Source organism: Danio rerio, chromosome 22, assembly GCF_052040795.2.
Source record: "Danio rerio strain M-AB ecotype USA chromosome 22, GRCz13ab, whole genome shotgun sequence".
NCBI lineage: Eukaryota > Metazoa > Chordata > Actinopteri > Cypriniformes > Danionidae > Danio > Danio rerio.
The window spans coordinates 16,050,559-16,076,631 of record NC_141042.1 but is presented as its reverse complement, the minus strand read 5'-3'; the positions used below and the strand labels follow the sequence as shown (position 1 = coordinate 16,076,631).

The 26,073-nt window shown below is 32.6% G+C and overlaps 1 protein-coding gene and 1 long non-coding RNA gene across 4 annotated transcripts; both read left to right on the top strand.

Moving 5' to 3' along the window:
* Positions 1-624: 624 nt before the first annotated feature.
* Positions 625-24,256, top strand: ankmy1 (ankyrin repeat and MYND domain containing 1). Of its 3 annotated transcripts, none has more exons than XR_015521808.1 (16): positions 625-860; positions 2,779-2,925; positions 3,000-3,445; positions 4,118-4,334; positions 4,861-5,037; positions 6,395-6,921; positions 7,638-7,809; positions 8,698-8,838; positions 8,923-9,719; positions 9,984-10,523; positions 11,179-11,310; positions 13,063-13,176; positions 13,262-13,412; positions 14,749-14,860; positions 14,955-15,103; positions 23,532-23,903. XR_015521808.1 is itself a non-coding variant. In XM_087304096.1 (16 exons), exons 1-16 carry the CDS (start codon positions 732-734, stop codon positions 23,681-23,683), a joined length of 2,985 nt encoding a protein of 994 aa, XP_087160222.1. In that variant the 5' UTR covers positions 625-731; the 3' UTR covers positions 23,684-24,256. The 3 variants fall into 3 exon arrangements, 2 of the variants coding, with proteins under 2 accessions (XP_087160222.1, XP_087160223.1); XM_087304096.1 differs by having other exon boundaries at positions 8,923-9,033; positions 10,416-10,523; positions 23,532-24,256; XM_087304097.1 differs by having other exon boundaries at positions 4,745-5,037; positions 8,923-9,033; positions 10,416-10,523; positions 23,532-24,256.
* LOC147838476 (uncharacterized) lies at positions 17,617-21,772 on the top strand. Its single transcript, XR_015521817.1, has 5 exons — positions 17,617-17,687; positions 18,941-19,046; positions 19,171-19,241; positions 20,424-20,608; positions 20,771-21,772. It is a non-coding gene; the product is annotated as an uncharacterized LOC147838476 (long non-coding RNA).
* Positions 24,257-26,073: the final 1,817 nt, after the last annotated feature.

The window sequence follows — 26,073 nt, the reverse complement described above, 5'->3', positions numbered from 1 at the left end:
CATTGTAGTTACTTATTCAAATCGTCAGGATTCTTAATTAAATGTTTATCTCGTTAGAAGGGCACTGCGTGTTCAGCCACTTGTAAGTATCATGTATCATTAAGTATTGCCAGTCAAGTATCATGTGTCGCGCAGCCAAGAGCACGCGCTTGAGGGAGCTTGTCGCACACCTGACTGCTGTCTAATGAGTCAGGAAAAATACGTATTAGTTAATTTAAACAGACAATATTATCGCACATATGCAAGTGTGCAATGTTATGTGCTTGATAGCAGCGAGAAAGCTGTAATAGCGCGTGCACATAATGCGCGCTCTCGAAAACCCCAGGTTATTGCGGTTGCTTAGTTGCGCGGCGTTTATTAGCTACAATAGCAGATCACTAGAAACAGAAAAACAAACCATTGAGGGACACGTGCTTATTTGAAGAGGCTCTCCGGCTATTGTCTTGTATATTATGTTGTGAATAGACCATCTGGAGTAACTTACTAACTATGCCACTAAAGAACCGGCTGAAGTATAGTTCATTTAAAGAGGACTTTATTTTCCGCACATATTATGGCTCTGACAGAAAATTTACGACAGTTTCAGGAATGTACGCGAGACGTCATGTCGTCATGGTAACTGTCAGACGTTAAACATTAAAATCTCTTTGCTAGGGCACCTAAGTACGCTGCTCATATAAAAGTGTATAAAGTCAGAATGTGAGCTGAAAAAGAAGGACAAGAATAGTATAATGTGGGATATTTCTTGCAAAAGAAATGGACATGGCATCCAGGAGTGGCCTGATGGATGCAAATATGAGGGGGAATTCATAAATAACCTGAAACATGGCGATGGCGTCTTCACATGGACAAATGGAGAGGTAACGTTAACGTTAACTATCTATCTATCTATCTATCTATCTATCTATCTATCTATCTATCTATCTATCTATCTATCTATCTATCTATCTATCTATCTATCTATCTATCTATCTATCTATCTATCTATCTATCTATCTATCTATCTATCTATCTATCTATCTATCTATCTATCTATCTATCTATCTATCTATCTATCTATCTATCTATCTATCTATCTATCTATCTATCTATCTATCTATCTATCTATCTATCTATCTATCTATCTATCTATCTATCTATCTATCTATCTATCTATCTATCTATCTATCTATCTATCTATCTATCTATCTATCTATCTATCTATCTATCTATCTATCTATCTATCTATCTATCTATCTATCTATCTATCTATCTATCTATCTATCTATCTATCTATCTATCTATCTATCTATCTATCTATCTATCTATCTATCTATCTATCTATCTATCTATCTATCTATCTATCTATCTATCTATCTATCTATCTATCTATCTATCTACAATTGAAGTCAGAGTTATTTGCCCCAATGTTTATTTCCCCCCACATTCAAAACATTTCTAATCATAAGAGTTTTAATAACTCATTTCTAATCATAAGAGTTTTAATAACTCATTTCTAATAACTGATTTGTTTTTATCTTTGCCATTGTGACAGTAAATAATATTTGACTAGATATTTTTCAAGACCATTCTATACAGCTTAAAGTGACATTTAAAGGCTTAACTAGGTTAATTAGGTTAATTAGGTAGGTTAGGATAATTAGGTAAGTTATTGTATAAAGATGTTTTGTTCTGTAGACTATCAAAAATATAGCTTAAAGGGGCTAATAATTTTGACCTTAAAATGGTTTTCAAAAAAATTATAAACTGCTTTTGTTCTTGCCGAAATAAAGCAAATAAGACTTTCTCCAAAAGAAAAATTATTATCAGACATACTGTGAAAATTTCATTGCTCTGTTAAAATATAAAAAAATTTGAAAAAGATTAAAAAAATTCAAAGGGGGGCTAATAATTCTGATTTCAACTGTCTGTCTGTCTGTCTGTCTGTCTGTCTGTCTGTCTGTCTGTCTGTCTGTCTGTCTGTCTGTCTATCTATCATCTATCTATTGTTGTAGAATCACATCATTTGATTTCCTAATATTTTTACCTAATAACTTATTATATTTATTAGGGCTGTACAATATACTGTTTCAGCATCATTGATGCAATGTGCGCATCCGCAATAGTCACATTGCAAAGATAGGCGATGTACAGTCTGAATTATAGTTAACCGAGAGCCATAGAATTGTATTTACGGTAATTACTGTATTTATATGGAGTTTATATGATTTATGCTAAAAAAACAAACAAACAAAAAAAAAAACATTTCTTTCTTAGAATTTTTGTCTTTTTACATATCAAAGTAAAAACAAGATTTTTTAACTCACCCCACTGGCAGATAATTTCTTTAAAACAAGCAAAAAAAAAAAAAAAAAACTCTTAATTTGGACTGATTCTGACAGTGAAAACTAAACATTATTTTTACTTGGTCAAATAAATTTTGATATTTGGAATAGAAACAAGACAAAACAAAGTAAGAAAAGCATTTTTTGCGTTGTGATTATTCAATTTTTGTGCCAGAATATACTGTTAGACTCCACACAAGTCTACCAAATGGAGCCATTCAAACTTTGTTCTGAAACTGTATTAACTGTATCGTAATGTTTATCGCGGAAAAATAAAATATCGCAATATCAGCTTTTCCCAACATCATTCAGCCCTAATATTTATAATCTAAATCACAAAATTATAATTATTATATTATATTTAACATTTGTGATTATTTTGTTGCTATTATTGTTTGTAAACATCAAAAAGTCTTTGCAATTTTAATATCAAACAATCGTCATGTTTTATCAGTCCTACAAAGGTTCATTTTTCAAGGATTATCGTCACGGCAAAGGCACATACTCCTGGCCGGATGGATCTAAATACACAGGAAAGTTTTATCTGAATCGAAAAGAGGGATACGGAGTGCAAGTTTTTTCAGATGGATCAACGTTTCAGGTAAACAACTCCCATTTTATTCATTAACAATACATTTGTTTCATAATACATAAAACAAAACCTTTTCTCTTTAGGGCCTATATCATGCAGGTGAACGTTTCGGCCCTGGGGTCATGACATACCCGGACGGCCGACAGGATTTAGGCCTGTGGCACAGAGAAAAGTTACTGCAAATGTGCAGCACAATGGAGGACGGTTTCAGTCTGGAGCATTTCCCCGAATACATGACTAGACGGCTTGAGAAAGACATGAAACAGCCCCTTTTTCCTGTCGATGTGGAGTCAAGGGCAGACAGAGGTCATTATGTGTCAGATCTGTGTTTATTGGAGGACGAGGATCACTTTATTCTGCCTGCAGAGATCGAGAGGTACTCCACAGACTCAGACCACCTGCCCATCCCGAGGCGTTTGAGGAGAGAGCTGGACCTGCACTTTTTCGGCACTAGTGAGATCAGCACTGAGTCACTGTCGATTGCTGTGCCGCTACAACAGCGCCTGAATGCACACATACAGAGACACAGGTAAGAGTGTTTTATTTAGTGTTTTATTTTTAGTATTAATATTATTATTTAAAAAAACTTTGTTTCATATTTATTATTATTTTCCTATTTATAAATTAATATTGCTGCTTAGTATTTTATCTTATATTATTTAAAGCACTTTTACAAAATTACCAAACATTTATACAACAAAATTACACAACTTTTACATGCATTTCATTATTTTAAAACATGTAATTATACACAGCGACATTTTATTAAATCACCTTTTCACTTTAGCAGGTTTTTTAGTTTTATTAACCCATTAGGGTTAACACATTTTTTATTATTTTATTTTAATTAGTTATTATTTTATTTTATAATTATATTGCATAAATGTATAAATATTGACAATATTCCTATTTATTTATTTTTATTACTATCAACTTAAATTACCAAATTTTATTATTTGATTATTTAAAATGTATTATTATTGTTGTTGTTGCTGTTGTTGTTGGTTATTCATAATTTATCAGAAGATGGCAGATTGCTTGCATTTAATTTTAATTTTATTTTAAAAATGCATTACTATTGACCCTATATTTTATTTATTATATTTAATCTCAGTTAAATAGTACTGTGTTTTAATTAACTTTATTTTATCTAGATTACCTTTATTGCTGTCATATATTTTTCTCGCCTTTTCTCCTGCAGATTTGAGGCAGAAACTTTAGACTGGGACGTCGCTGCTGTGCTGAACTTGAACAGGGCTCAGTTTGGACCCAAAGGTCCGCTGGAGCTCAACTCAGAGAGACTGATCATGGAAGCTTCTCGTGGCGAATGCAGGAATGTTTACCGAATCCTCAGAGATGGAGAAATTCATCCGGATGTGAGCGATGCAAAAGGACATACAGCTCTCATAGCAGCAACGGTAAGCTTTTGTTGTGTGATCAAACCCAGTAGAAAGTTGTTGTTGTATAGTTAGCTTTAAATATTGATCTTTAATGTAATTACATTTTTTATTTGTTTATGCTTTACTTATGCTTTTTTGTTATAAATGCAAAATAATGCAGAAAATTATGAATGTATATTATATTGTATTATATTATTATTTACTTATTTTAGTTGTGCATAAAATGTAATAACAAAATATAATGCATACATAATATATAGTAAATTATTATTAAAGTGTTATTAAGTTATTTTATTTTTATTTTATAAAAATAATATTTTATTATCATATCACATTTTGTTGCTGAACATTTTCTTTCCCGTTATTAGAAATAGTAAGCAGAACTTCCCAGCAGAGGGCAGCATTGCTTTTTCTTTTATCTTTTTCAGTCGTGAAGATGCATTATGTGGAAACCTCAAGTTTCATATATTCAGCAACAACAACAATACCCAAGACAACTTGTTTAATGAGGTATGTAAATGAGCTTTGTTGGTTGGCATTGCAGGTTTATTGTCATGATGATGTCATCAACATGCTGTTGGACAATGGGGCTGATGTTAATAAGCTGAATGCTGAAGGCATGTCTGCTCTGGCCGTCTGTATGCTTCTCTACTACCCACTTCAGTCCTTACACGAGACGCTTGCAGAGAAAGTGCCTCGAAATATCAGCCCAGAACCACAGGTAAATAATACATTAGTGCATTATGTGAATTTTATTTGCTTATCCACCTTTTTGTGCTACATATAATCCATATACATTGTAAAAACTGAGTTATTTTTGGATTTTATAAAAAAATTCTTGGTATTTTAACATGAAATATATATCAAAAAACAAAGCAATGCACTGCGTTTTGTTCCTTCAGATTATTTTCTCATAAGCTGGGTTTCCATCACCCTGTGTTAATGTGCATTTTAAAGTGTCACATAAAAAAAACAGATGATGGAAGTGCCAGATAGCGATTAAAAATCATTTAATTAAAAATATATTTTTATGCTCACTTGAGAAGGATTTGTATTTTGCTGAAAAGAGTTCATGTGGATAATAGAATAGACGAAAACACATTTGCTGAATAAACACTGACGTAGTGAATATTACACTGATGTGACCCCATTGTCCTTGCCTTGTTAACTGTTGGTTGCTAGGTTACCAATACTACCACAGACTGCTCTAACAACTTAATGGAATAACATCTAATTTGCATTAAGGATGTTTTTTGTGCACTTTACAAAGATTTGCTTCATGTTAAGATGGAAAACTGGCTATTTTTCTACAGTTCAGTATATTGAATTTACATCCATTATATTGCTTTTCGAGTTAGTTTTTTTTGGAGTTATTCATGATTGGATCAAACAAATGTGTTAACTCCAAACTGTCTTTTCATATTTAGTAGATAATCATTGAGGAGAATGCACATTTTAAAAGCATCACATAAAAAATTGTGACTTTGATTTAAAAAAACATTTAATTAAAAAAGTCTTTGCGCTCACTTCACATTTTATTTGCTCTAAAAAGTGTTAGGGTGGATAATAAAATGGATGAAAATGCATTTGCAGAAAAAAAACTGACTTAGCAAATATTATACCCACTTCAGTATGCTTGCCTTGTTTACTTTTGGTTGCTAGGTTACCAATACTACAACAGACTGCTCTAACAACTTGATGGTAACACACCTAATTGGGATTTTGTTGTTGTTGAAAACTTTAAAAAGATTTGGTTCATGTAATGATATGAAGGCTAACCCGGCTAATGTATGGCCTTGCAGTACATTAATATTTAATTTATCTCTATAATTCTTTTTGGGGTTATTCATAGTGTGCTTAAAGTAATTTGTTAATTCCGAACTGCCTTTTCAAATTCAATGAATGAACTATAAGGAGAATAATGACACCTCACTATACCCAGTAAACGAAACAATTTACTGATTGTTTACAGTTTAACAGAAGTTACTCCCATAATTCACGCAAAACATCATGAGGTGAAGGAAAAAGGACACTTTTAATCTGCTTTGTTTCTGTTTTTTACGTCCGTTACGCTGAAGATCAAGCCTCTGGAAGACGTCGCTCATGAATCTTCTCCAGATCCGGTGACAGAAACAGCCAGAGATGAAAGCGAACCAGTGACATCCGAGACCAACCAAACTAACCCACGTCTTGAACCAGAAAACCTTGAGGCGCATGGAAAAAACAACGATAACGAGACGGTTGTTCAACTGGATGAGCTCAACACCTCTGAGGAAATAGATAAAAATACAGACTTAATCCGTAAGGAAACTCTGCTTGAACTCGAAAATGAGCAGAACATCAGGTCTCAATCTGTTCAAGTGTTGGATGATTTGGTCCCAGTTGGTTGTGTTTCGTGGAAAGAAGCAATTAAAGAAGAAGATCTGGAGAGTAGTGTCAGGTCAGATGATCCGGATTTCAACTCGGCCTGCTCTATGTTGAGTTTTCAGATCGAGGTGACAGAGGAGATCCTGCAGAAAAGCGCTGAGATCTTGAGCCTGACGCAAACGCTGAGTCCCACTGACACACAGGAGACTGTTCGCAGAATCGCTTTGCTCAAAACTGAGTTAGTAAATACATTTCTAGAGAAAAGGTTTTAATTGGCGATTGTTTTAAACAGAAATGTCTGTGTATATCTTGTTTTATAACAAAAACAAACAAACAATCAAAAAAAGCTATTTATTTATTTTGAACTGGATAACTAAAAGTATTTTGCTAGCAAATAAATACTAGTAAATAAATATATACTAGTATTGTATACAACTATTAAAATCAAATAATTAATTACCCAATAAATAAATGTAGATTAAACTTTTTCATTGGTATTTAAAAGACCAACAACAAAATAACAGCAATATAATTTAACATATTTATATTTTTAAAATAACAGAATTATGTAATTATAATTTCAGTATTTATTTGGTAAACTTCATTGTAAGTAATATTTACATTTATATTACAATTATTAATTTCATTACTACTACTGCTAAAGCAAAAATAGTTCAATAAATGCAATTATTATTATAATAATATTATATATTAATATGAATATTTGTTTGTTGATTTTGATTATTTAAAAATAAACATTTATATAGATTATCACATTGTTCCCATTACTGCTGGTACTGATATTATTAATAATAATAATAACAATGCAAAATTTACTTGTAATAATATTTGTATTCTTATATATTCTAATATTACGCAATAACACTATATAATAATATTGTTATTTGATATTTTGTTTATATGTGATTAACTGGTGATCGTTTGGTTTGTCAGGCATCGTAAACGGTGGGCAACAGTTGAGCTTCTGTTGGAAAGAGGAGCAGATCCGAACTCCTCTACTGTCCCTGTGCCTGTGATCTTCCTGGCCATTAAAGCTGCTCACGTGAATAGTGTCCGGCGACTGCTGGAATGCGGAGCTCATACAGACATTCCTCTCCCTCCAGAGGTATCATTTTATTTTATTTTATTTTATTTTATTTTATTTTATTTTATTTTATTTTATTTTATTTTATTTTATTTTATTTTATTTTATTTTATTTTATTAAAATGTCTTATTTTATGCATTAATTACTGATTATTTTCAAAATTCATAAATATTGACAATGAATTAATTTAAAACCATATATAAGATATTAATTGTTGTTACTTTATTTGTATTTATTATTTACTATTATTAATATTTTTTCTGACCCAAAGTTTTTAATACCGTATCATTTATGATGTAAATGAATTATAATAATTTAAGTACTTGATTTCCAGAACATTTCATTCTTTTTTACTGTATCCATTAATGAATGATGAATAAAAAGTGATTTTGTTTTTATTATTATTATTATTGTTATTGTTATTATTATTATTGTTATTATTATTATTTATTTATAATTTTTTAATGTTTAAATGAAAATAAATGTACAGAATATTAGTATGTAAATAAATATTATTTAAATAAATGTTTTAATTTGCCTTTTTTATCTTACATATTTATTAATGCATTGCTTCATTTCCTGAGTAGTTGCTTTTTTGCTTTTTATAATATTATTATTATTCTTGTTATTATTATTATTATTATTATTATTATTATTATTATTATTATTATTATTATTATTATTATTATTATTGTGTCTCAGTTTTCTCCTATTATGCAGATAAATTAGGGAAAAAGTATATTTATATTTATTAATTTAAGTATTATTTAAGTATAATTTATGTATTAATATTATTATTATGCTTTTTTGCATACATATTGACTATGAATTCATACAAAACCATATAATGAATCATTAGATTAACAATAAGAATAATTAATGTATTGATGTTTTTGTGTATTTGACAGCAAAAGGGTCTGTATCCCCTTCACATAGCAGCAGGTCTGCTTGGAGCAGAGGGTCCTGAAATCACAGAGCTGCTCCTGCACGCACTGGCAGACCCCAATCACAAAGCACTGGACCAAAATGAGGTCTTCCAGCTCGATCAGGTTTGAGGAAACCATTACTTTTGTGTGATTTATTATTATGCAAAAGTGTTCAACAAAACACTAATGAAAGAAATTTGCCTCCAGGTCTTTGAGGATCCTCATGTCTGCCAGTTCAGTGATGCTCATGTCCAGTTTCCTCAAGAAGGTGGCAGGACAGCACTGCATGTGGCCTGTCAGAGAGACTCAGAATATACTGTGAGGTTACAATATATAGTTTTAAAATCATTTTTGATTTATTCTCATTTTAAAAAGTAGCATGTTAGAAGAATAAAAAGGAGAATTGCCTAAAAAAGATGTAATCTAGCCATCATAGACATGACTTCGACTATTAAAGGGATATTTCACTCACAAATAAATGAAAACCGTTACTCACCCTTTACCTTTACTCACACTCTAGCGGTTCTTAAGTTTTATCAGTTTCTTTTTTTCTGTTGAACACAAAACATGATTTTCTGAAGAATATTGGAAAAAACAGCCATTGATGTTCATAGTAGGAACAGAAAGTACTATAATGAAAGTCCATGACTGTTGGTTTCCAGTAGTCTTCAGTATATCTCCGTTTACACTCAAAAAGGTTTTCCTTTCAGACGCAATCATTTATTTGGGTTTACTGGATTTATTACGGATGGGATTCAGTATAATGTTGATTTTTGTATTATTCTGGCAGTGTTTGATTACATTTCTTCCACGTTTTAAATAAATATAATGTTATTCAGAGCATTTATGAACAATTGGTCAGAATAACAAATCTGTAAATCAAAATAATCCAACAAATAGCGATTTCTTAATTCGTCAGAAGTTAAAACATCTGAGGACACCTCTGTTTCATCGACACTTAACTGACTAACAACAGCAATCACTTAGGGATGCTCAATATATCGGCCGATAAATGCTATTTTTAATGTTATCATTCCAAAAAAAAAAAAATTAGGCCCATATCTTGAAACCGGTAATTTCTGTATTATTTCTGCTGGTTTAACCATTTCACTAGTTTGTTGTCTGTCTTTTTTTTGTTATTTTACTAGTATTTAGATTTTTGTTAATGTTCAGTGACTTCTTTGTGTTTATGCATTTTGTCAAAAAAGATCAATAGCCTTAGAAAAGGGTAGTTCATTGATAAAGTTCAGTTCAAGCCATTAAATCAGATGTTTACTGTATGTGTTTGTCTTTTGTTTTTGCTATCATGCAGAAAAATGAGAAGGAAATAGGCTAATACGTCGTTAATAATACTAAAAGGCTAATATATTGACTATTGGCCCACAAACTAAATATTGGTTATAGATATCGGTTATCAGTATGGGTCAAACACTCCATATTGGTGCATACCTGTACTCACTAGTTATTCCTTTGCGTTTTTTCCTGTTAGTTTGATTTTAAAAATAGGAAAATTAAAAAAACACACCACTAAAGTAACACTGACTTGTCATAGCATTTATATATCACTGCTCTCTAGTGACCTAAAGTGCTTTTATTATTTTCATTTGTGAGTAGTTGTTAGATAATTGACTAAATATAAAATGTAAATGTACAACATTGGTATTGTGTTGTCTAAAAATCGATGCCTATTTGTCTTCTAGAATGCTAGAGATGTGGTGGCGCTTCTCCTTTCTCACTGTGCGAGCCCCAATGAAGTCTGGAGTGGTCATTCACCTTTGTCTCTGGCCATCGCCAGTGGCAACCACCTTGTATGTGGTATTTTCTGACATCACTGCATCATCTATTCTGCTGTTATGGGCTCTTTGCACGGAGTGTGTCTAAACCCATTGAAATTCTTCAGATGAAAGGGTTGACGTGATTCTAGTGATCTTACATTTCACTAAAATCCTTGAACAGCATGCAGTTAAAAAAGGATTTCACTGCTTGTTCAAACTACTTGTGCAAAATGAGCTCAAACAACACAATTTTTGAGATTTTTTTGGGACAACTTTCATGTTTAAATAGATTCAGTTTGTTAAGTTAACTTAATCGATTTGTGTTGGGACCACCTGAATGAATTGCATTACAGTGTAATATAATCAGAATCCAGTCAGTTAGACCTAAGCAGTCATTAAGTACACACGTATAGTAGTGCCTGTATTTCTTGACCTTGTTGGGGCATATTGTTTTGTCTCCATAAAGAAAAGAGCTCATAAATCATCCAGGATGAAGTCATTTGAAAATGCAAAACTGCAGAATATTTTCTGTCAGCGTTGAATTTGGGAAAAGGACAGAGTGTATTGTGTGCACAGTATAAAAATGATTACATTTATTAAAAACCCATATTAAACATAACTCAATATGCATGTCTGTATATGTGTGTGTGTCTGTGTGTGTGTGTGTGTGTGTGCGTGTGTTTTGTAGGCTGTGGATGAGCTGTTGTCTGCCGGGGCTGATGTTAATCTTCCCCTCACTCGTCATATAGGCAGTGCCCTCTGTGCCCTTACCAATATCAACTATGACCACGAGCAGCAGCCGCGCAACCATGTCAAGCTGGTGACTAACTACTAACCTAACAACTACTTAATTACTAAACAACAATCCTGGGCTCATCAGAAAGACTTGGCTGTGCATATGTGTAAAATGTATATTTTGTTTTATGGGAAATGAACATATCTGAATAGAAAATCTAGAATCTAAAATGAAACGTAGTTTGGAAAAAAAAAATTTCAGTATAACGTCATACAACGTTTACTAATTCTAGGTAAAAATGGAAATTTATTTATTCGTATATTGATTTAACAAGTATGAAATATATCATTTAAAACAATGAAAATAACAAATATAACTGTATACTGACCTTTTCTGTGTGGAGTTTGGAGTTGCGTGCCTTTACTCTGGCTGCTCCAGTTTCCCCCACAGTCCAAAGACATGCGCTATAGGGGAATTGAATAAACTAGCAGTAAATGAGTGTGTATGGATGTTATCTAGTACTTGGTTGCAGCTGGAACGACATCCGCTGTGTAAAACATATGTTGGATAAGTTGGCGGTTCATTCTGTTGTGGCGACCCCTGATGAATAAAGTGACTAAGCTGAAGGAAAATGAATGAATGAAAAAGGAAAAGTTTGGACTTTAGTGTCCTTAAGTGTCCTTTTGACTGGTACTGTACTATAATATTCATATAAAGAAAATCGGACGATATATCTTTTTTTTTACTCCCTGATATGCCTGATTTTTTATAGTTTTAAAATAGTTTTAAAATATATTAATCAACATATTTTTATTTATATTAATTGATTCATTAAAATGGTTAAAATTATATCATTTTAAATGACTCCAACAATAGCACTTATACAGTATTTTAATTTGAAATACATAATACTAAGTGAAGTTTATTTATAAACTAATTTTGAGAGGATCACATGCTTATGATTGCTTGCAGCCAGTCCCCCATTATTCGATTTCAGATTCACCAATCAGGCGATTCCTAAGCCACTATAAATACCCTAAGTTCCATATAATAGCCATCTTCGTTTTGAAGAATCCCTCCTTCCACCCCTACTCCTCCTCCTTTCCTAGATGGTTGGCACGGTGGCCCAGTGGTCAGCACTGTTGCCTCACAGCAAGAACTTCACTGGTTGTAGTCTTTACAAAGCCAGCTGACATTTCTGTGTGGAGTTATGTTCTCCCCGTGCAACTTAAATCAATTGACTAGTCCAAATCTGCACCATAGAAATGCTCCTAGTAAGTAGTTATCTCCTAAGAGCAATCACTATCTGTTCATTAGCTACTACAGCAGGGGAGTTCTCGAGATCTACCTGAGCTCAAACTCCCCTCTCGCCTTGCAAACGGGAAAGAGCCCCGGGCTCGAGGATCTTATTAGCTCAGGGCCCTCCACCGGGACAGCATGTCAAACACGCTTTATAATCAATCATCAGCTAAGTGTGAACTCTTGAAAGTAAATATAATAACATAAAAAATACAGCTGTTATTCCGAATATTCATATGAAGATCGAGTAATTAATGTATTAATAGCTGCAATTTAAATATTGAACATAAAGGATTACTTGGTTTACATTCGTAATGTTTTTTATTTATTTATTATTTTCCTATTTAATTAAATAGAAATAAAAGAACATCACATGTCTGACACAAAAGGCTTGTTTTGTATTTCAATGTTTTTGCAGAAAACATCCAGTCATGTTTATTCTCACGGTATCAGGCTGAATTATAATAAACCTGCCAATCAAATAAACAGTAAAAAAATAAAGTTCTCATCTCTCTTTGTGTGTGTGTCTCAATCCAGCTGGATAAGCTAGTGAAAGCAGGCGCTGACGTTCTCATGCCTGTGATGGTTTGCGATGGCCGCAGGTGTACGATGGGAACAGTAGTGGATTATGCACACATCACATTCCAACAGGTGCAGCTTTTCATCGCCACTTCATTTTAAAGAGCTTCATTTATCGCCTCAGTCATTTACCAGAGGTCTTCTGCTTTCCCTTCAGAACCGGCGCATGTCCCGCACCCCATATCACGCCCTCAGCAAACACGAAAGGCACGTTTATAATGCCCGCCGGCAGCTGCTCGGACTCATGGGAGATCTGATGAGACAGACCGCCTCCAGGGGGCAAGAGGAACAAGGCCAGGATGAGTTCGGTGAGACTAGACTATTGTTGTTGTTGTTTTTTCATCTCCATTGTTTCGGATTCTGTTTTATCGACTTAAAAAGATCTAGGTTCTATTATAATAGTACATAAAATACATTTTAGTAATCAAAAAGATGGCCTAGATAATTTAAATCAAGAAGCTTAATCGATTTTTACAACATTTTATGAAGAACATAACGGTTCAGCTAAGAATAAAAATTCAGTCTTCCTTTCCTCACCCTCCACTTGATTCAAATCTGAGGAAGATAAACTGAAGAATGTTTGATAAAATCAGCCATTGACTTTTACAGTACTTTTTGGTCCTACTTTGGATGTCAGTGACATTCTTCTGAATATTTTGTTTTGTGTTTAACAGTTTAGAATAAAAGAGAAAATTTAAGCTTAGCTTAGCATAAATCATGGAATCGGATTAGACCATTAGCATCTCGCTCAAAAATTACCAAAAAGTTTAGATAATTTTAATTTAAAATATTTAAAACTACTGTCGACCAACAGAAAATGAAAGGTCATTTATAATTTTATAAATTATAATCTTTTATAAGCATTTGCTAAATTAACAATGCAAAATTATAAAAAAGTTATGAAATACATCCAAATTTAAATGTATCTTTTGAGAATACATTTCTCTGGATCTTTTTTTTTAATTACCTATTCTAAATGACATTTTTATATATTAAAAAATGGGAAATTCTACAAACATTATATAATTACTAATAAATTGATCCAAAACTGTAGTCAATGTATGTATTTGTATATGGACAGTGAAACTGAAACACTGGCAAATTTAGTGTTGGAGGTTTCATGGCTAAATTTGAACAACCTTTCTGGAGGACCATGTGCACCCAATGGTTCAAACATTGTATCTTGAAGGTGGTGCCATGTACCAGGATGATGATAATGCACCATTACACAAGCAAGACTGGTGACAGAGTAGTTTGATGAACATGAAAGTGAAGTTGATCATTTCCCATGGCCTGCACAGTCACCAAAACCAAACATTATTGAGCCACAGTGAGGTGGTTTGTAGAAGCGAGTCAGGAAATGTCATTGCAGTCAGCATTATGCACTATTCTGCAAGAAGAATGGCTCAAAATCCCTTTGGCCACTGTGGAGGACTTTTATCTGTCATTTCCAAGATGAATGAATGCTATATTGGCTGCAAAAGGAGGCCATACACCATACTAATGAATTATTGTCGTCTAAAACCATGCGTTTCAGTTTCATTGTCCAACCTTTGTTTATAATATATATATATATATATATAGTATAAATCAGTGTATTTATGTATTTAGTGTATTTTATGTATTTATGTTGTGCTGTTGAAGGTGTGAGTCCCTCAGAGAGGTCTGTGTACAGTCGATCAGCAGTGACGTCCAGTCTCCTGAACTCTCCTGAAAGCATCAGTAGGATGTCCTGTAATAAACAGAGAGCACACAGGTACTCCACACTGACTCTCTAAACCACACTGACTCTTTTTGACAGCTGTTTCAAACACTGAATGTGTGTGTGTGTGTGTGTGTGTGTGTTTCAGAAAGTGGAGGTTTTGTGAGGAGTGTGGTCGTTCAGTGGGTGTTCATCTGACCGCCTGCAGCCGCTGTCATGAAGTCTATTACTGCAGCAACACCTGCAGAGGCAGATCATGGGAACAGCGCCATCGAGAAAAGTGTGTGCGGCTGCCAGGTCAGTGTTAGTGCTCAGTACATCACAAAACACAAGAAACCCTGAAGATCCTGAGTTAAACATGCACTGCAGAATTTAGTTTCATTATATATCGTTTGTAATGTAACAGAAAATTGTGTATGTTTTAATACATAATGGTTAATATAAACATATATATTGTGTGTATATAAGTTTAATCATCTTCTTTCAGAATTTATTTTATTTTAGACAGATAATGTAGCAGCAGTTTAGATAGCGTAGCATATTTTGGTAATTTATATACATGCATATTTAAAAAAAATTTCAATATTCATGTTCACTTTATAACTGATATAATGATGGAACATTTAGCATAACTGTTTAGTACAATTTCTATAAAAATGTGTCAATTACTAGAAAATTTACCTGTTGGTACCGAAATAAAGTCAATATACATGCATCACATTTTTTTGGCACAGTGTGCTAAATAATGAAGATTATGAAACATGACTGGAAATAGGTTGAAAGAGATTTTCGTAAAAAGAGTCTGTTTTTAGAGAATATATAAAAGAGAGGTTGTTATATATATATATCAGAAGTCAGAATTATTAGACCCCCTGTTTATTTTTTTTCCCCAATTTCTGTTTAACGAAGAGAAGATTTTTCAACACATTTCTAAACATAATAGTTTTAATAACTCATCTTTAATAACTGATTTATTTTATCTTTGCCATGATGACAGTAAATAATATTTTACTAGATATTTTTTAAGACTCCTCTATATAGCTTAAATTGACATTTAACTAGGTTAATTAGGTTAACTAGGCAGGTTAAGGTAATTAGGCAAGTTATTGTATAACGATGGTTTGTCCTGTAGACAGTCGAAAAAAATTTATTTAAAGATTAATAATTTTGTCCTTAAAATGGTGTTAAAAAATTAATAACTGCTTTTATTCTAGCCTAAATAAAAACAAATAGGACTTTCTGCAAAAGACAAAATACTATCAGACATGCTGTGAAAATGTCCTTGCTCTGTTAAACATCATTTGGGAAATATAAAAAAAAAAAGTAAATTCAAAGGGTATATATGTGCCCCTCACTCATAAACTTTACTTGGTCGGGTATATTAATGGCCGCCCAAGTATATTTAGTGACACTACGAGAGTGCAATTGTCAACAGGGTGATCGCTAAAACTAAACTGTAAAAATCCCTTGAACGCTAATTACACCTAAGAGAGTAGAACTTAATGTTTCTTTTTAAAAATCATTCCGATTTTAAATATTGGAATGTTCTAAATGAAAAGGGCATAGGGGGGATAACTGGGAATAGAACACAACCAGAAACTATGCTTAACTTGTTAGTTGGAATGATGGATTTGGGAAACACTAAATCAACTAACTATGTTTGTAATGATGGAACTTGCGACCTTAGTTGGCTAACGATGGTTTTCGGAAACACACCCCTGGCCAGGGTTTCTAAATCTCCTAAAATGTCTGGGATTCGACTTTTGCTTTCTCTTTCTAATGCTGTCGTTATTCATTTGCATTTTTGCTTTAGCTTTTTACTTAAGTCAACTTTCGCTTGGCTTCGCAGCTGACTGCGCGTGCAAAGTCGCAAGAGCTAGAGAAACATTAAGTAACTCATTCTTTAATCTAAACGACTCAGAGAAACTTTACCATGTACTCGCAAAGGATGAAATGACTGGTCTAAACTGGCTGCAAAATATATGTACAACATAATGGTTAATCATCACATTAAATAATTTACTGTCTTTTATTTCTCATTTGCTGTATATTTTATTAATTTGATGATGTCAGTATATTACAAAGGCTACTTTATATACATTTCTAAAATGCTTTGGCATTCAAGTTCGCTTTAAACTTCAAAGAGAAAGAGAAGCAGGTTTTACTTGTCAGTGGGTGCACATGGCTACTGAATGGTGGATTTCTTTTTTTATTTCAACAGTCTTTCTACTTTAACCCATTGCGAGAAATGGTGTATAACACCCAGATAGCAGGCAGTAATCGGCCCGAGCTCGGCTGCCCTCCGGCGCCTCCGGCTCCGACTCGGCATCGGCGAGTGTTATCCGGGCCGAGTGCGGCCCGCAGCTCGCTCGCGCACATGCGGTTGTGATGCGGCTGTAAAGCACTGGCCCGATTCCGGTCAACCATATTCTGGCCGCTTCTGGCAAGGACTCGGCTGATGGCAACCGATTAAGTTCTTATTTTATCTAGTAATCTGTTAGCTCCACGTTTAATGATAATTTGAGAAAATATTCATGGTACGATAGCAAAAAAAAAAAAAAGAATATTTAGTGTGAATGGTCGCAATGTTTAGACGCAAACAAAACAATATTATTTATAAATAGATTATACATGTCATCTAGAGAAAAACTATGTAAAATTCGCTTATTTTTGAGATAGCACGCTCCTGTGCTGACTGTTTTTTTTAAAGCAGAAGTTGGTTTCATAATAAACACATGCGTGACTAAACTCATGATCCACACTCCAATCCAGACGGTGGCGGTAATGCTCCAAAAAGCTGGTTGTCAACCACCATGGCACAAAGATCACAAGAAGAAAAAGTTTGGTTTTTCAAAGATTCACTTGGATTCCGGTCAGAAAGGTAAGCTTTTTACTGCTTGTGTTCTGTATAATTAGCGAATTTAGAGCTTAAAACATTTCCACGGTGTTTGGTTGTAACAGCGTTTAGTAATTTAAAACAGTTTGATACGAAATGTAACTTGCTTTAAGAAACACGACTGGAGCTAATGTATGCTAACGCTAACAGTTACAAACACGTCTAAAAGTTCCTTTTCCTTTTACACAATGTTAGATTGTAACGTGTGTAGTAACTGAAAACTATTTTAATTATTTTAAAGAAACATGAAACGAATTTGTTTGTATGCTAACTTTGCGTTAAAGAAAGTTTCTGTAGACGAATCCATTAACTAACAAGGCAAAACGTGTTTTTTTCCTGATTTACCATTATAAAGTACCGTGGATGTTGAAAAAATCATTGTACAGGCGTATACTTATCCAACAGTATTAATTCTGTGATTATGTGTAAATAAAAACTAATCGTTTTGGATTAATAAAATATTATTGTTTATCTTGTTTATGCAGTTAGTCACGAAAAATGATCGAAACTCGACTGTTTACTATTCTCTTTAAATTATCCAAGAGAAAAATATTACTATGCACTTTAATTCATATGTGCTAGCCTATGTGAATCAATTATATCTTTTGTTCAAGCTGTAATGGTCAGTTAATGTAAAACTGAACGTCTTAAAGCAGATTTTGATGTTTTTTTTTTTGTTTGTTTTTTATGTTATTGACAGTGATACATTCTGATTTAAATGAATGGGTAACAATAGTTGTTGGTTAAGTCTTATTGTTCTTGTTTAACAAAGGTTAGTGAGATCATTTTGCAGCACATCACGACCAAAGAAGTCAATGGCACACTCTTTTGAACGTGAATAGGCATGTTATAGTTGTGTGCTAAAAGTCCTTTATAAGCTGTAAACTGCTGATATATTTTCAACATAGATTGAGCTTTTCAGACATTACATTACTAATTGCTTCACAAACAGCTGAAATGGTTTATTGTTATTGCCTATCATCATCAAACATTTTTCACAATGGTAGGTTAATCTTCATGGGTACAGAATAATGCATGTGCTTGACCATCTTACAAATCTATGTCTCAGATTCATAAGGCTGTCACTCTGCATGAATCTCCGAATAAATCTTGTGCAACCTTCAGTGTACTGATTATTTACACTATAGGTATTATATGCATTAATTAACTTTGATAGTATTTCAGGATTTGAACTTTTCTTTACGGGAGGTTAACAACAATGTGATGTTTTATTATAGATGCACATGACGAAGCTCGACTCAAACATCCACACGCAACTGTGATTTCTGACTGGTAGACAGATGAGGATGGTGATTGCCTGTCATACATCTAAAGACAGAACAGGTTTGTTTGCAATTATTTTAAACACATACTGTCAACATAATGTCATTGATCTATTACAACCTGTGAGTTTTGCCCTGGCACTATACTAAAGTGATGTTTTGTTTTGTAAATGTATCTGATTAAGGGACAGTATAGACACATCTATACCATGATGAAGAAAAATTACTTGGAACAAAGAGGCTGGATAAAAGGCAGGTATGAAGATTTCAGAAATCAATGCAGCACCACAAGTACCATCACCATCAATGACTATGGCAGAAATCTTAAGACCACCATCAAGATGCAGAGATACTGTACATTTCAGTACACCAGGCGTGTCCAAACTACGGCCCGCGGGCCAGGCTTTTTATAAATATCAATAGAATCTGGCCCGCTATACAAAAATGAACGTAATTCAATAAATAACCACCGGGTGTCGCTATTACATGCATTCAATTAAGCAGCAGTTCTTGTTATGATCTATCTATCTATCTATCTATCTATCTATCTATCTGTCTACACACAGTTGAAGTCTGAATTATTAGCCCCTCATTGATTTATTTCTTCTTTTTTAAATATTTCCCAAATGATGTTTAACAGAGCAAGAACATTTTTACAGTATGTCTGATAATATTTTTTCTTTTGGAGAAAGACTTATGTTTTATTTCGGCTAGAATAAAAAGCGGTTTAAATTTTTTCATGAACCATTTTAAGGTCAAAATTATTAGCCCCTTAAGTCTTAAGAACAAACCATTGTTATAAAATAACTTGCCTAATTACCTTAACTTGACTAGTTAACTTGATTAACCTAGTTAAGCCTTTAAATGTCACTTTAAGCTGTATAGAAGTGTCTTGAAAAATATCTAGTCAAATATTATTTACTGTCATCATGGCAAAGATAAAATAAATCAGTTATTAGAAATGAGTTACTAAAACTAATATGTTTAGAAATGTGTGGAAAAAATGTTTAACTCTCCGTTAAACAGAAATTGGGGAAATATATATATATATATACATATACATGTGTCTATATATATATATATATACATATACATATACATGTGTCTGTGTGATGTATGTAAAATTTGGCCCGCGACAACGTTTGTTTTTTTGCATCTGGCCCTCGGCCCAAAAAGTTTGGACACTCCTGCAGTACACCTATGAACATTTACAGTCTTTGTTCTAGTGCAGTTTGAGATCAAGACAGAACTTATTGCATCTCGTGATGTCTTTGTAAGAATTGAAGACATCAGTAAATTTGTTAAGGTTTAATGCAGCTAGACAGTAAAGATCAACTAGAGAATATCAGCAGTGTCTAACCCACTATTGTATTTACAGAAGTTGTATGAGAATAAGCTACAGGTTGATTTATACTAATCTGTTATTTTTCTTTTTTAGCACGACTGACTGAAGTTTTAAAATCATGCAACGTCATAAAGCAGCAGCTGGTCCTGATTCTCACAAAACCAAAACAGACGTGATGAAATTCCAGATGTAAACACATTTGACCGTCCTTTGGCCAATTTGATTTGGAAAAGCTTGAAAATCAACTAAAGGAGCAGCCTGAACAAATGAAGAAACTGGTAAGTTCAAGCTCTTGCTAATTTCAAAGTGTTTTAAGTTTATTTGTTCTTTTTTATTGTTTTTTTTGCTTCGTAGGTAGCCTACTTTTTTCCTAATTTTTTCTTTTTTTTTTACATTAGTACTTGTTCACTACTAATTATCTGTTTATCTTTTAATCACAGATGGAGTGACAAATGTCCATACCACGCCACTGATAAAGAAGTGGAAAAATGCATTACAAGGTAGCTACAACTTGCCCCTGACAGGGATGGAGGAAGAAAGAAGAGAAAGCTAATGTGTCAAATGTCTACATCACTATTTTGTTTTATTTTTTAAACAACATTTTAAGTGTATTAGGATGTTCCCTGATACTTGAACAATTTGTTTCTTTCATTTGCATTTATATATATATATGTATATGTATGTATATATATATATATATATGTGTGTGTGTGTGTGTGTGTGTGTGTGTGTGTGTGTGTGTGTGTGTATATATGTATGGTATGTATGTGTGTGCGCCAAATTCTAAAGAAACATCTTGATACATTTTTAATAAACGTAATACAAATAAAATTATAAATAAAAAATTGCACAAGACATGTATATATATGAAATGCATAATCATCTCACTCATGTCTTGCTGTTTGTGCAATTGATTTTGTTCAAGTTTATTTAAAAACAAAGTTTGACTTTATACTTCTGCAATTTTATATATATATATATATATATATATATATATATATATATATATATATATATATATATATATATATGTTTGTTTGTTTGTTTATTATTATTTTAATGTTTTATTAAAAATGTTTCAAGATGTTTCTTCAGAATTCTGCAGTACTTTTTACAAGTTTGACTTGGATATTTTACGGATTGTCATTGGTATTTTTAAGATGTTTCTTGCTATATCTTAAATTGGTTTCTATATTTAGGTTTATTTAAAATTTAGCTGTTTTTTTACAAATTTTTAATTCAAGTCTATTGGGAAAACAGGGTTGTTTTAAAAAACATCTGTGTTTGTGTGTAATTTTTAGAGTTTTTGTTTAAATCTTTCTGTGTGTCTTTATTGTGTTGTTTTATTGTTGTTTTTATATTGATATTCTTGTGCACTACAAAATTGTTTATAAAATTTTAGTACTATTTTTTTCATGCAATCAATAAACGTTTAACATTTATTTATTTTGTCATTTGTCTGATTATTTTCGTTACAGAATATGTATGCAGTTTGCACTTTATTCAAAGGTTAAACGCAGTGCTTACACTTTGTGTTTACATTATAGCCTGTGTTTGCTGTTATATAAATTCAAATGGTTGTAATACCATATATCAAGTACCAATGTAATACCAAAAGGTTTTATAAGGTGTATAAATACGGAGTCGCGCCAGCTCCGGGCCGCAGCGCACATTACCCTCGCGCCGATTCCGGCGCGGATGCGCAGCGTCGGCTCGCTTACGGCCGCCGCATCTGGCCCGCTTGATTCGGGCCGGAATCGGGCAGTGAGTCCACAGGCATCCGGCCCGAGTCCGGCAGCCGAAGTTGGGCCGAGGGGTTAGTCTCCGGCAGGCGACAATCTAGCCGGAACTGGCCCGAGTGTATTTTGCTATCTGGGCAGTGTCATAATAAACAGAATTATTGTTAAAAATTAAAATTATGTTTTGTTTGTCGCATTTAGTTAGCTTATTTATGTGATGTGGGTAAATTTTGTGTTTCAATCTGGCTACCCCCACAAGTGTATATTGAAAATACTGTGGAAATCACTGTGCATATTACTGGTAAAAAGGACGATACATAAGAAGCTGAGAAGTTTCTGTCAAAGGTTTTTACAAAAACTAATCACTGTAACTTGCATTTAAAATGTGCCATCCAAAAGTGAATTAAAAATAATAACAAATAGCCATATAGGCCATTAAATTATCAATAGATTGTTACAATTAAAACACAAACATATTTTTTTATCAGCAGTTAAACCTATTCATAGTTTTTATATTCAAAACATTTGAAAAGTTTTGCTGAGATTCTGATCTGCGAAGCACATAGTTGGTCTGTATGAAGCTGAAAAGTCTGAGAAGCTGAGCGGTAGCAAAAGAGCGAAGGATTTGTTTTGAAAACAGACAGAAGATCCTGTGGGATTTGGAGAATGAGATGAGAAATGCTCTCCTCTAAGATGAAGAGTGCAGGAACAACAGTGATTGAGGAAGAGTCTGTGAGGCCACGGCAGAACAAATGAGAAACACACCAAGGGTCATCAGGAGCCCTGGAGGATCTGTCTGTCTAGTACATGAGAAACTGATGCTCCACAGACAGCACAAAACATCTAAATGGAAAATAATCAGATAAACATAAAGTAATGAACATTAAAATTGAAGTAAAAAAACAAACCTAAATGTGTATGAATTAATTATATATTAATGTATTAATTAAAATATTCTTATATAATAAAATAAGCCTAAAAACCTAAAAAACTTTTACATTAAACTTAATTTAAAAGCTTTGCAATAAAAATACATTCATATTGATACCTAATTATCTACCTATGGATTAATAAAATATAATTTTATTTTTCAAGTGTTTTTTAAGAATTTTTTGGACACATTTTGTTTTTTGTGAAAGTACATATCGATTTATATGAAATTATATGTATTCATATTTATAATTATTCATTTGTTTTTTGTGGCTAAAAAAATTACAAAAAAGGATTATAATATAATAAATAATAAAAGATTATTATTTATACATTTCTTTTTAAACACTTATCTATTCATTTTAAGAAAAATCTAAATTTATAAAATGGCATTACATATTTTTATAAATAAAATGTATGATTTTATGAAAATATTAATATTTCTCTATAAATTGAGAAAATGTCTCATCTTTAATTAGCAAATAAATCAGAGAACTAATATGTAACACGTTTTTATTTTTATTCTTTCAAGTGGTCAATGGAAAAAGCAACAGTGGAAGAATTGAACCCAACAGACCACGTTCATCGTCGTCACCCAAAGATGCCAAAGCCAACCCCTTCCACCTCAGCATCAGTCCAGAAATACAAGAATACGACCCCAACGAAAACTACAGCTTCATTTAAAGTGCGGTACTACATTAACATCAAAACCCACAGCATCACATTTACATCTCATGAAAAGACGGAGACCAAAAGACACTTCAAATGGATGCAAAACAACTCTAAAAGACACACAACGTCCATTTCCTTCAAACAACTGTGCATGTTTATTACATAAAACGAAGCAAATTTACAAAGTCAGACCTCAAATAAAACGATAATGCAGAAATAGAACAAAATCAAAGGTCTCTCGAATCATCTTGTGTTTGAGCCCTTCTCACTGTCCGCTCGTTGAGTCTTGTCAAGAGTTTACAATGTGCTTTTTATTTATACTGTACAACCGACAGACCCTCCAGGATTTCACAATCGGCAAATTTTACCCAAAATTAAGCAAAGCAGTCAGGGCACTGTTTAAATTCCCGCCACGAAACAGAGCATCGTCTGCATAGTTTTATATTCACAAATAATATAGTATTCACAAATCGATTGTGCTCGTCCAGTGTGCAAAACCTCGAATTGTCAATATACGCTTCTCATACGATGTGTACTCCACGTCACATGATGGTATTGTAATGTGAATTCAGAGCTTGTTTGAAATAGACCACATGAGTTGTATCAAATCCATACGAACAAAACGCACACACGAGATCATTTTTATCAATGTGTTCTTATAGCTTTCATTCGACTTAGAGTTTATTCATTCATTTGTTTTCTTTCGGCTTAGTCTCTATTTCAGAGGTTGCCACAGCGGAAAATTGGTTTCACTTTCATTTGATACAGCAAGTTTTAGGGGTAAACTCTAGTTTTGCTTTCTTTTTTCTCAGTGTTTTCTTTATACAAATTACAGAGATCAATTATTCTCAAGGTCAAATTTATAATAAAGAATTAAGATGTGTACATTTCTGTTTATTTCCACAACAAAATAATAAAAGAAATTCCGCAAAATTTGACACAAAATTTGCCTAATAATCGAAATAAAATCCTGGAGGGATCGAACCAAGTACAAAAAACAAGCATCTCGGGACAAAGACTGCATACATTTTTCGACTGCGTTTACATTCCACTATGTTTACATTTCCACAGCCTTGTGGATTGAACAATAGTTGTGCACCGAGAAAGGAAGAGTCATTAAAAACAATTAATAGAAATATGAAGATCATTTGACACTTTAATTGCAAGATGCACATGTACACTACCAGTCAAAAGGTTTTAAAAGAAGCCTATCCTTTTTCATAAAATATATGAAAATATTAGAAAAACAGTCAAATCTGAAATGTTTTCATATTAAATGTAGTTCTAAAGCATCAATACTCCAGTCTTCAGTGTCACACGATCCTTCAGAAATCCTACTTATAATATGCATTAAACATGTATTCACTTTTATTCATCAAGGACACATTTAAAGGTTCAAGAGGGAAATTAAAGTCATTTATTTCAAATAAATGCTGTTATTTCTAACTTTCTTTTCACTAAAAGAATCTTAAAAAGTCAAATGTATTACAGTTTCTACTAAACTGAAGCAGGAATAATTTGTTTATGATTTAATGCCAATAATTATTGAAATATTATCATAATAGAACATCAGATCAGCAAATTATTATTTATGAACAATTTAAACTGCAATAAGAAATTAGTTATCTAAAATTGTAATGTTATTTAATAGTTTCACTATTTTTGATCAAATAAATAAGCAGATTAGGCCCTAAAAAACAACTTTTGACCAGTAGTTAAAATATCTGTGCCATTTGATTTAATCATATTGCTCTGGAAAGTCACAAACTGTATTTTAATCAAAAGTGACACTTGGCATTTTAAAATGGTACATTCTATAAATGACTGCTTCCCATTAGCTTTGGCTGTAATGAAATTTCATTCATAGCAAATTGGTTCATTCAGGGTTGACACATGCTTCTGTTTAACTTGGCATCGATGCTGAAAGTATTCAAAAAGTGACATTACTAATATAATTTAGCATCGTTCTGAGTTGTAACGCATCCATCAGTTTTCAAAATTTATGGTTTGCATGGGATTAAGTGAAGCAAGTATTTTGTGCTTTTTTTGTTGTTGTTGTCTGTTGAATGTCAAGTGTTTTGCATTCACGATTTCTCATGTCCTGGACATATTTCACAGCTAAATCAAAAACAAACAAATATTGCGTAAAAAATAGAGCATTTTTAAAATGAATGAATTAATATAATTTTTTCTTTTTGCATTCTATTTGTAATGAAAATAAAAAGAAAGTATTCCAGAAATTACGTATTATGATATACTAGACATTATATATTGAAATGTTGTGAAGGTATAATTATGAAATTATTATATCAATATTTTTTTTGTTTTTTTAATGTTCATATATATATATATATATATATATATATATATATATATATATATATATATATATATATATATTT